This window comes from Glycine max, chromosome 2, assembly GCF_000004515.6.
Source record: "Glycine max cultivar Williams 82 chromosome 2, Glycine_max_v4.0, whole genome shotgun sequence".
Lineage (NCBI taxonomy): Eukaryota > Viridiplantae > Streptophyta > Magnoliopsida > Fabales > Fabaceae > Glycine > Glycine max.
Window position 1 is genome coordinate 45,043,080 of NC_016089.4, and position 11,379 is coordinate 45,054,458.

Sequence of the window (11,379 nt, forward strand, 5' to 3'; positions counted from 1 at the left end):
AACTAGAGACATGATTGTTGTTAAGTGGTGTGTGCTGGAATTTGCATTTCCGGACAGAAGTGGAGACAACTCTGCTCTACACATACAGATTTATAAATTATTCTTCACAAATAACAGAATATCATTTAACTGATGTTGAAATGGCTTCAAAAGAGGTTGACTTAACAAGCTTCAAAATCCATATCAAAAGTTAACAGTAATATAACATCAAGAAAGAAAATCAAAACAATATCAGAAGAATACCTTCTTTTTTCCTTTATTCCCACCACACTTATTCTTTTTACTGGCATTATCCAACTGCAGCAGATGATCAAAATTTAGCAAAAGAACCAATGTAACTAGTCTTAAAATCATTACACAGTCACTCCACAATATGGAACTCCACATAATTAAGGTGTCCATATAAAGACTTTGGATATAGACATACACAAGTACAACAATGTGATCACACTTTTTTTTATTGGTTACGGGAAAGGGTGGGTAACTGTGTAAAACATTGCAATGCTAGCCTAAAATATTTGAACTTACTAAACTAAATATATCAAAAGGATCATCATTGGATCAAAATCTTTAATTCATCATTGGTGGTACATACTAAGAAAATTGAAAGTAATGAAAATAAAATGAAGCTTAACGTGATCACAATTCACAAGTTAAGAACAATAATACAACATCAAGAAAAAAAATTAACAATAACATTAGAAGAATACCTTCGTTTTATCTTCCTTCTGACATTCAATAGTTTCTTTAGACATTGCTACTTCAACTCCGCATACAATCCCTTTCTTGCCACTAGTTCTAGGCTCCACTTTTTCACTATTATTGGCATCTTGAAGTGCATTTACCATAGAGGATTTAGAGTCGTAGCCTTTTTCCTTTTCTTGATTCTCAATCTTAGAAAGATATATCATGTTTCCAGTTACATTTTCAGGCTTCTGAACCTCATCAACTTCCATCTGTTGTAATATTAAAGCATCTGCAGAAGCACATCAAATGAATTGTTACTATTCCCAGGTCTCCAGAAATTTCTCCTTCTTCCATTTCTGCTTGTTAATCCATCAACCCAACTTCACCGCCATCACTATGTGCCTTATCCAATCCCAAGTTCAAGGGGATTAATTCACTATCACAAATAAGATCCTCAGTTCCTTTCATAACCTGCTCGAACTCATTCATTAGCTTCTGCTCCTTATCAAAACCATTTGCTTGGGTAAACATGTCCTCTATTCCCATCATATGTTCTATATCATCTAGGACCATTTTGTTGGAAGTAAAATCCATATCCTTGACTCCAACCCCCTTCAATGGTTTCCTGGACCTCATGTATATCCTTCTGGCGTATAGGACCCTTGGGATCCAAAAAATCAGAATCAACAACTTCAGAGCACTTAGGCTCCTTTTCCTGGTTTTCTTGATCCATTCTACCACAGCCAAACGGGGAAAAATAGCATTTTTTTTAAGAGTGGTAAATAAATATGAGAAGAACACATTGAATTGAAACTAACGGCAAATAGAACCATAACCAAAAACCTGATCTTAAACTCTAATTCCTAACCCAAATGGAAACTTAAAAAAAAAAAGGTGCCCTTTTGATTTCAATTTACCAAAAATTGAAACAACTTTTTTTAAAAAAAAAATATCAGAAGAGCACAATTGAATTGAAACTACCAACAGATTGATCCATAATCACAACACAATCTTAAAAACCTTCAAACTTGAATTACTAATCCAAATGTGAACTTAAAAAATTTAAAGAATTTATTTTGACGAAAAAAAGTACCTTTTTGAAATTAGTGTACCAAAAACTCAAATAAATTGGAAATGTGGAACTTGTTTTAATAAGTTTAAATAATCATTTGGTCCCTTCACTTATTTTTATCTTTTTTATCCTTATAGTTTAAAACTGGTTTTTTTAATCTTTATAATTTACATTTTAAAAGTAATTTTTTTAATTGTATCTTAATTTTCTTTTAATCCCTATAGTTTAAAAAAATGATTTTTTTAATCCTTATATTTTATATTTTAATTACATTTTAGATTAAAAGAGAACTAAAATACAAATTATAAAAAAATATTTTTAAAACTATAGACACTAAAAGAAAACAAATTATTAATTTAACCTTTTAAAAATAAGAAAGTCAAGATTAGAGAGTCAAACTTAAAAAAACTGGGTAAAAAAATAAAATAAAAAGGTAGGATTTTGAAGTTGAAAAAACATATACCGGGAATGTTGAGGGGTTGAGTTGAAGAGTAAGCAGAAATGTGAGAGAAGAGGTGAAGGGGGGCACGGTAAGTGTTGCTACGCAATTGGGATCGACGGTATGGAGAATAATGATTTTTCAGCTGTGAAACGCAATACTTTTGGGTGTCGTTTTGGTAATGTAAGAAATCTGGGCGCTATGGAAAGTAAAGGGAAGGGAAGACAACTCAAAAACATTATGGACTTCAAGTAATAAGAAAAAGGCATTCTTCACCAAAAATTTGAAACAACAACACAGCCGAATTCACCTACTCCAAAACTGCATTTTTTTTACATTCCATTTGAATCTTAACATAACAGATCAAGGGATAATTTCAACTCAGCATAAATTATCAAAAACAACGTTCAACAAGATTGACAATGAGAAGAATTTTTCAGTCACACCAACACGGACTCAGGGGAATCAAAGGGCACATATACATACAGTGAGAGAGAAAGAGGGAATGCGAGAACGAAAACATAAAGGGATATTCCGAGACCAACAAGGCAGTGGGGTTTCCTTTAAGATATTGATTCAGAAGAAGTGTTAATGATAGGTTTTTTCTCATAATTATGAAATAATTTTGTTAATTAATTAAGATGTTAAAATGCAATAAAAAATAAAAGATTTTAAAAAGTCCTTGTTTACTTTCCAACATATCCCATCCTATAAGTGATGACTATGTCATTGCTATCTCAAAACTACAATCTCATTGATAGAGTTATTGACCATGATTTTAAATGATATATAAAAAATGAATAATAATTTAATTAAATAAAAAGATGTTAAATAAAAAATAAATAATATATAATTTGAGTAAAAAAGTTATTCTATACTTTAGGATTTCATTTAGGATTTCACAGAGAAGATAATTGTGTCGACTTAGTTTCTTTATTCTTTAATAAGAAAAGAATAATGATTTATCTATAATTTTTAGATCTTAAATATTATGCAAAAAAATTGAAACAAATTCTTGAATTAAATTTTGGTGTATGTCATTTAATTATTTAATTAAACATAAGAGAAAATTAAAATTTGATTAGATAAAAGAAAAATATCCGTTAAATTAGTTTAAGTCAAGAGATAGTAAGAGAAAAATAAATCTATGTTTAAATGATTATAACAATAATTAAAAAGTTCTAAAACTATAATAGAACATAGTTTCTTCCAATTCAAATATTAAGGAGATTTAAAATAAACTGAAAGTGGGAGCCAGGAAAGTGATTTGCTTCTCCAACTGTGGAGACTTAGGATCCCTCCAAAGGTTAGTGGTTTTCTATGGAGGGTCTGCATTGATAGAGTAGCAACTAGCTAGCTAGGAAAAATTTTAAAAAGGAGAAATATCCAAGTGGATAATAACAATTATTTGTGTCCTTTATGTAAGGTTGATCAGAAGTATGTAAGGTTGTATGGTGTTCAATAGTATGGTGCATTTGGAACTGCAGGAACAACATTGTTTTGGAGAAGGGAGTTATGTCAATAGGAAGTTGTTGGATGAGGTTATTTTAATGGTGTGGTTTGGGTTGAAAAACAGAATGCCTATATATTTTTAACTATTCATGGGTATCTAATCCGAGAGTATGCATCTACTCCTTGGCATGACTCATGGGATAAGGGTACTATCGGAGATGAGAGATATGAATACGATTCGGTGGCATTTTCTGATATATTAACTCGTTTTTGTTTCTCTTGGCTATACTGATCGTCTGAAGATGTGTGGCAATAAAGGGTAGTATATATACTAACGTTGCCATATGATCTCATTTTGCTTTTTACAAGGGTATGTATATAGTTTTGGTCTTTTAGTTTTTTGGCTTTTAGTTGCTCTGAGTTAGTTAGGTAGGTATAGATGGAGAGGCATACTTGTGGGTTACTTCATTCTGGGTTGTTATTGCAATTGATGGGTGAGAGGATATATTTCTTATGTTATCTAGGGAGTTACTTGTTGGAGCAAGCATATCTCGAATTATAACTTATTAAGGGGCGTATGGGAACCCTTTTATCCTATATCTTCTGTCTATAGAAGTTTTTCTTTGCTGATAAATTTTTTAAAAATATTTTTTTAGTTTTTATAATTTATTTTATTTTTCGTTCGTACGTGTTTTAAAAAACATTTTTTTCATTGTTGAGAATTATCTAAAATATTTTAAAGAATAAAATATTTAAAAAAATATATAAAAAGAATAAAAGACCCAAAAAAACAAAAAAAGAAAGACAAAACAAAAGGGTTAGTTAATGAAAATAAACCTGTGAACTCTAAAACTCAAGAGAAGAAACACAAGTCTTAACAAGAAATAAAAACAAAAACCTAGCTACGACTTAGCCCTAAGGTTCAAGCTAAAGATTAAAGACAGGTCACACCTAAGTTAAGCTAGTTGGACTTGAGAGAGTGTTTGGGAGTATTAGTGTCACTTAAACTGAAAGTCCACTGACTCAATCCTCTATACTTTCAGACATAATCTGCGGATAGATTCTAATTCTAATTCTAATAATAATAAACAACCGTTATGGTTTTAGGTGGATAATCTTTGTAAGAGCCAAACGAAAGAAAGGAAAGTTTAAGCTTACATATGAATTGCTCTAAAGTGGAGCAGAATAAAAAAAATGTTTGACTAGCTATGAGAACTGCTTGGCTTCAAATTAGGTTGAATTCTAACACCCTTTCTTGTTATGGATAACATATATAGAAAGTGTTTTGCTACCTTTTTTGTGTTTAAGTCGTGAATGTATCAATCGGTAAAATGATGGAGGTTTTTATTGTCTAAAGTTTACAGATATAGGTCCCTTGCAAGCATAATTTGCTTATGACATATATATGATTCCAAAACCAACTAGAGTATGGAACTAGTTCAGCTTATAGAACCCAGGTATGAAACATTTCTACCCCCACTAGCACCCAAAATTCTAATTTTATGCAAGCTCGTTGGTGAAAGGACCGAATTGATGCACCCGAATGCTCTATGATATATCTGCTTCTGCGGTCCCATATAATAATGTCATCAATGTTGGACATAAATCACCTATCTTTTTTATGTGTTTCCATTCTTGTCACATAATAGGAAAATAAATACGTCAGTAAAAAAAATAAGATAGAGATGGAATGTTACTTTTGAAAACAGAAGTTTTTCAACATGTCATTTTTATTGAGAGAGAGAAAAAATAATGACGAGTGATTTTTATTATTTGTCAATTGTTATAATAGAACAATGAGCTAATGACTAAGAAATTGATTTTTTACAAAATAGAAACCTTGATGGTGACTTCACAACAACACAAGAGATCTCAACTAGATTGACACCAGAATTGATCCCAAGACACTGACCAAAAAAATAGATACAATAATTAATCCAAAAGGAATCCAAAAAATAAGAGCAGATTGGGGGACAAGAACCAAAACTCATGCTGAAGGAAGCTATGTGAAACCATAGCTAGGTAAATCTATTATATTTTTATTCATTTCCGCTGCAACAAAAAAAGTTGAATGATCCCACCAGCAGAAATTAGAAAGAGAAGAAGCATGAGAAGCAAGAATATTTGCACATAACTAAGAAATTGATAGTTTTGCATCAATACAAATATATGGTCTAGACATATCTATTTTCCATGTATATTCAAGTTTTAAATTCATGAGAAAGAACTCTTAATTTTGTATCATTAATCATGTAGAAATTAAGGAGAACCGTGACAGTCTTGATCCCACTTAATAATTTCTTTTGATAACTAAATCAAGATAGTGCAACCCCCTCCTACAATTCATTAACACAGGAACAGAAAATAGTCCCTGAGCACTCAAAAAGGGAAAAGGAGAACAATCTCAAATAGTTTAGATTCCTTTCCAAGGTTGTAGAAGTTGGCCAACTAATCCTCAAAAGACTTTGTCTCTAAAGTTCGTTAGTGGTGGATGTCATTGAGAGCACAACAAAATATCCAAACGCCAAAATGAGGAAAGCATCGGCCTCACCAATTTCTTTGAGGACACATCATGCAAGTTATAGGGCCCGAATTCCATTTTCAAACAATTTGTTGTCCTCATGTACAACCTCATTTAAGTCTAGTCTTTTAATAAACATTATCATGAAATTGTTTGATTTTGGACACGGGCACTGACCTAGCACAGTCTTTTTAAATGCAATTAGCCTTGAAATCGTTGTCATCTCCCCAGCTATGCCCTTTCGTTTTCACGTTAACAAATTCAATAAAACAAAATAGATGATACGAAGTTGAGTTCAGTCACATCATCATTTAAACAAAAACCGCAACTAAAGGTTGCAGACAAGAAACCAACCACTAAGCGATTATATAGGGATATGAAGAAGGGATGCGATATGACTAATTATGAAAGTATCCTTTGCGTGTAAGTTAGAAATTTATGTTACCTTCAAATAATGGCATGAACGAAATTTCGTACCTTGACATAACTGTCAGAATTATTTGATTTATTTATGTATTGGTATTATAGCTAGAAAAAGGACTGTTGTTGCTAGCTTGCTATAATATATGTTCAATTTCATGAGCAAAGTAGACCAATGACTTCAACTTAGTTATGATAATTTAAATGAATAAATGAATCATGAAATATATGGACAATGACATTTTCTCTAGCCATCTACGTACAAAACACCGATATATATGATTAAGCAAATAAGTATTGGCTGACTTATAACAGTACGAATTGCAACTTATGCACGAAATCTCAGTCATAAGGAGTGCTATAACAGTAAAAGTTTGGTGCTGAGGGAATGGACGATTTATACGGAACTCAAAGCACTTGTTTTTCTTGAGTTCATCTAACAACACAAATTTCATCTAGCATTTATAAACTACATAAAAATGCTATGTGATCACTATTAAGTAATTAATTATAATCAACTGCAAAGCTCTTTATCGGCCGAGTTAATTGACACCTTGAGACAACAAGCCAAAAAAAAAAGTTCACTTAATATATAGAGTGAAAAGATTGATCTATATAGGCTATACCATTTATAGTTCAAATATTATACTGCATTTATAGTACTTTCTTTGCAATGCATCTATTTTGAGTTTTCCTGTTAAATTTCTTGATGCAACTTCTCCCGCATTAAAAAAAAAAAAAAACAGTTGAAGTCCCTTGAGACACCCCAACTAAGTAATTCGTACAATTGTAAGATGTTTAGCAAGATTACAAGAGTGTGAGATCGGGTTCAAACCTTAATATAAAGTGTTACTCATGTCAACTCTGTTTAAAAAAAAAAATCTTTTATGGTGGACAAAAATTTAAAAACAAGGACCAATGAATCTTAATTAAATAACTAGTTATATTTCCAAGTGGCTCTATTCTACTCAACTGAACTGAAATTAGTTGAAATTTAAAATGACTTCTAAATGTTAAGGATTTAGGAAAAATAAATATAAAAAGACCAATATTGAAACCAGCGATTATTTGTTGGATTGCATAAAGTGCTGTATGATGTTAAGCATAGAAAAGTACTCTACTAATGTTTTGGCACTTGAATATGATGAATCATATCATAGATCCGATGTTAGGTTATGGGTGGCAGAAGCCCACGTCAAACACTTCACCAATTAATAGAGTGGAATCTGTTCGTACGTTGAGAAAGAAACAATGTGGAAAAAAATAACTTTTGTTGACCTAAGTGCTAAAACATTAATTGCTCATAATTAATTTGTGAAAATATATCACTTCACCCGATCATTGTTAAGAAAAAAATTTTAGTATAAAATTCACTAAAATTTGTATCTTATAAAAAAAAGCCAAAAATAATACTATTTTCTATTCTTTTTCTCGCATGAGTGGTAGGCTGGTAGCACTATTTTTCCACGATCTTTTGTCATATTGATACATTGAAATCTTTAATATTAACTCACTACTTTGTAATTGTAACTAAATACACAGACATGGGCAGAAGTCTTTAATTTATGCTCTTAATTAAAAGCTTAATTCTATTCTCTTTTTTTTTTTTAATTTTGACATCTACGAAATTGTGATGTCAAAATATTTGTAAATGGAAAATCACTTATCACAAATGTATGAGGACTAAAAATATATACAATTCCATGTAATATTTTAAAAAATATTAATATAAATATTGTACGTATACAGCTCAATGACTCGACTAATACAACCTGAATTTATTTGAATTAACAACAAATTTATTTGACTCAACTAATACAACCTCAATTTCAAAAGACCAATCTAAACTCACTCCGCAGCAAAACAAATAACATGATTCCCACGCATATGTGATAGCGCTTGTGTTCTCACCAATCCACCAAATGTGCTCCCACCACGTCACTTCCTGGCATGTAATAGAAATCATGAAAATGTTTAAAATCATTCCGTGTAAAATAATAAAACGAAAAAGGTACATTCATTTTGTCTTAATAATATATTTTTTACTGAATTGCGTCTACGTGTCTACATTTTTTTTTATTTTTGAAATTAAATTTATTGTATATATAATTGGTGTAATTTTTTTATTAATGTAACTAATGTGGGAGATTGATATATAACAGCAGAATAATTTGCAATTGTTGTTAAAGGATTAAAAAGTCTTAAAAAAAGAGTGGACCGCATAAGGATATATCCTCTATTATTGTTATAGATTATAAATAAGTTACTAAAAATAAAATATATCATTTTAATTTTTAAAAATATGTGAATAACTTTAATATAACTTTCGGTACAATTCTTTAATTTAGTTTAAAGATAAACGTTCGTACGTTTATTTTTTTCAATTTGGCACACCTCTTTATTATTTCAAAAAATAAAGCAATTTCCACTTTGTGGAAAAAGCCAATGGCATTGCCCTTGTCATTCTCTAGCCTCTAACGTTACCATTCCATTATTAATAGGTCGACCCTCCCTTTGTTATCCTATCCACTAATAAAAACACAACACAACTTGCTTTCACGGATGTTGTCTTCCTCTCTCAATTTCTAATATTTTCTTCTTCTCTCTCCCTCTTTCAAATTCTCACAAAAACATGGTGGCTTTGGTTTCTCAAGAAAACGTTGTTGCATTGGTTTCTCGTACGGGTAGGGAGTTGCAACGCTATAGAAAGGGTCGTCGCCAAGTCGTGGGGTTTGTCTCTTATTCTTAATCCTATTCCTATCATTGCCGATAGTATTTTCTTTTATTTTTCTCAAATTTTTAAAACCATGTTTGATTCCTTTAAATTTGTTCTTCTATTTAGTTTCATTTCAATGGCGACTGAACGTTTTCTTTTTTTTTTTGGTGGACACACGTGTAGATGCATACCATACAGATATAAAATTGGTGATCAAACTTCCTTGGACGCACAAGAAGAATTAGAAGTTTTGGTTATCACTTCTCAGAAAGGCAAAGGGATGCTATTTCCTAAGGTAACCGCACACCAAAACATTAGTCAATGAAATTCAACACCCCAAATGACATATTATTTTGATTTATTTACATTTTTATTCACCCCATTTGTGTTATCCGTTTGACCAAACAACAGGGAGGGTGGGAATTGGACGAATCCAAAAAGGAGGCAGCTTTGCGAGAAACCATAGAGGAAGCAGGGGTGCGAGGCACTGTTGAGGTGAGGCCACTTGATTTATATAAAATGTTTCATATTACTAACTAAGTAATAAGAAATTATTTTTTATATGAGTTTTAATTAAGATCTTTTTTTAAAAGTCAATAATCAATTATAAATAATAATTATTAGTGTTAATATTATTTATTCAAAGAATAAATATCAGCAAAACTATTAACTAATAAATAATGTCTCGTTAAGAAAGAAAAATCTTAAAGGGATTAATTAGATTTTCTAATAATCAGCGAAGTTGAATACTTCGCACTAATATCATAGATAAAAAAATAATAATAAATCATTGGCCACTAAAACTTGTTTAAGTTGAAATGAAATGTTCATGAATATTTATTAAATTTGGTGGGTGCAGGGTAAATTGGGCAAGTGGAGTTTCAAGAGCAAGACACATGATACATTTTATGAAGGCTACATGTTCCCTCTACTTGTTCAAGAGCAATTGGAGTTGTGGCCCGAACAGAATGTTCGTCAAAGAATATGGGTAGGTAACTAAAAACCATGGAATACTGAACATAGTCTTTGAATTTTTCTTTTTGTTACTTCTTCCAAATGGCCACTTTGATAGTGTTTGAATTATTCTTTTTCTTTCATTCTTCTAATGATCACTAAGATAGTGTTTGAAAATTTCATTTTTGAGATTGTAGATGAGCATTTCTGAAGCAAGGGAAGTTTGTCAACACTGGTGGATGAAGGAAGCTCTAGAGAGACTAGTAAACCGGAAACTTGGTCGTGTGAGACAAATAGAAATAGTAGGTTCTATACATTGCATAGGAGATGGCAATTCTGACTTGTAAACAGCTCTACCCCTTTTAATTAGCTTTTCTTGGACGGAATGAACTCAGGAATATATAATAGTATAGTACAGTCCAAACAAGTGATTGAATTAGAAAAAGAAAAAAGAAAAATTAATAGGAATGGTAAATTACATAGAAGTTGTCAATTCCCCCCATTAAGATACAGTACTTCATATCTGATTGGGCCACATTATGGAACATGGATGTGAGAATTCACTGCATCTGTGTAGAGTGAGACTTCTGAAAATCCATTGTTCAATAAAATATTTGATTTTGTTTGTATGCAACAGTTGATAACATCTGAAGAATTTGGGAGAACTACCATGTTAATGAAAAAAAATATTGAGTAAATATTATAAAGTTCATATGTTATTAACATAATTATAAATTATCATATGATAATTAAGTATGTTGATTTCATAATAATTATAGTTATATTAATGATGATTTTTTATTTGATGATAGTGGATAGAATTTAAACTACATTATATGTGTACTTTCAATTTATATTAACTTTTCTTATTATACAAAAGAGAGAGATTAGAAGAAGAAAGGAAATATCTCAAAAATAAAAAAGGAAAAAAATATAACCTACGGTGAATGATTGATGGAAGGAAATAAAAAAAATGAATTATTAAAAATATTGTACAAAAAAAAAAGTATGAATAATATAAATCTATATTAAATTACTGCACTAGCAATTTCTGTATATATGTGCCTATAGTTGGTAAGTAGGGATAAAGCTTTTTTAAGCAGAGACTGTGCAATGTT

General features: G+C 30.8%; 1 protein-coding gene across 1 annotated transcript; it reads left to right on the forward strand.

Annotated features, from left to right (window-relative positions):
• Window positions 1–9,115: 9,115 nt before the first annotated feature.
• Window positions 9,116–10,986, forward strand: LOC100305863 (nudix hydrolase 17-like). The gene is made up of 5 exons (NM_001250911.2): window positions 9,116–9,321; window positions 9,491–9,602; window positions 9,719–9,802; window positions 10,167–10,295; window positions 10,459–10,986. Exons 1-5 carry the CDS (start codon window positions 9,224–9,226, stop codon window positions 10,606–10,608), a joined length of 573 nt encoding a protein of 190 aa, NP_001237840.2. The 5' UTR covers window positions 9,116–9,223; the 3' UTR covers window positions 10,609–10,986.
• The last annotated feature ends 393 nt before the right edge of the window (window positions 10,987–11,379 follow it).

Excerpts from the sequence above, each read along its gene's own strand:
- LOC100305863 (NM_001250911.2), top strand. The coding sequence starts at position 9,224 with ATGGTGGCTTTGGTTTCTCAAGAAAACGTTGTTGCATTGGTTTCTCGT. Across the intron at positions 9,803-10,166 it reads GGGTGCGAGGCACTGTTGAG|GGTAAATTGGGCAAGTGGAG; the intron begins GTGAGGCCACTT and ends TGGTGGGTGCAG. Across the intron at positions 10,296-10,458 it reads ATGTTCGTCAAAGAATATGG|ATGAGCATTTCTGAAGCAAG; the intron begins GTAGGTAACTAA and ends TTGAGATTGTAG.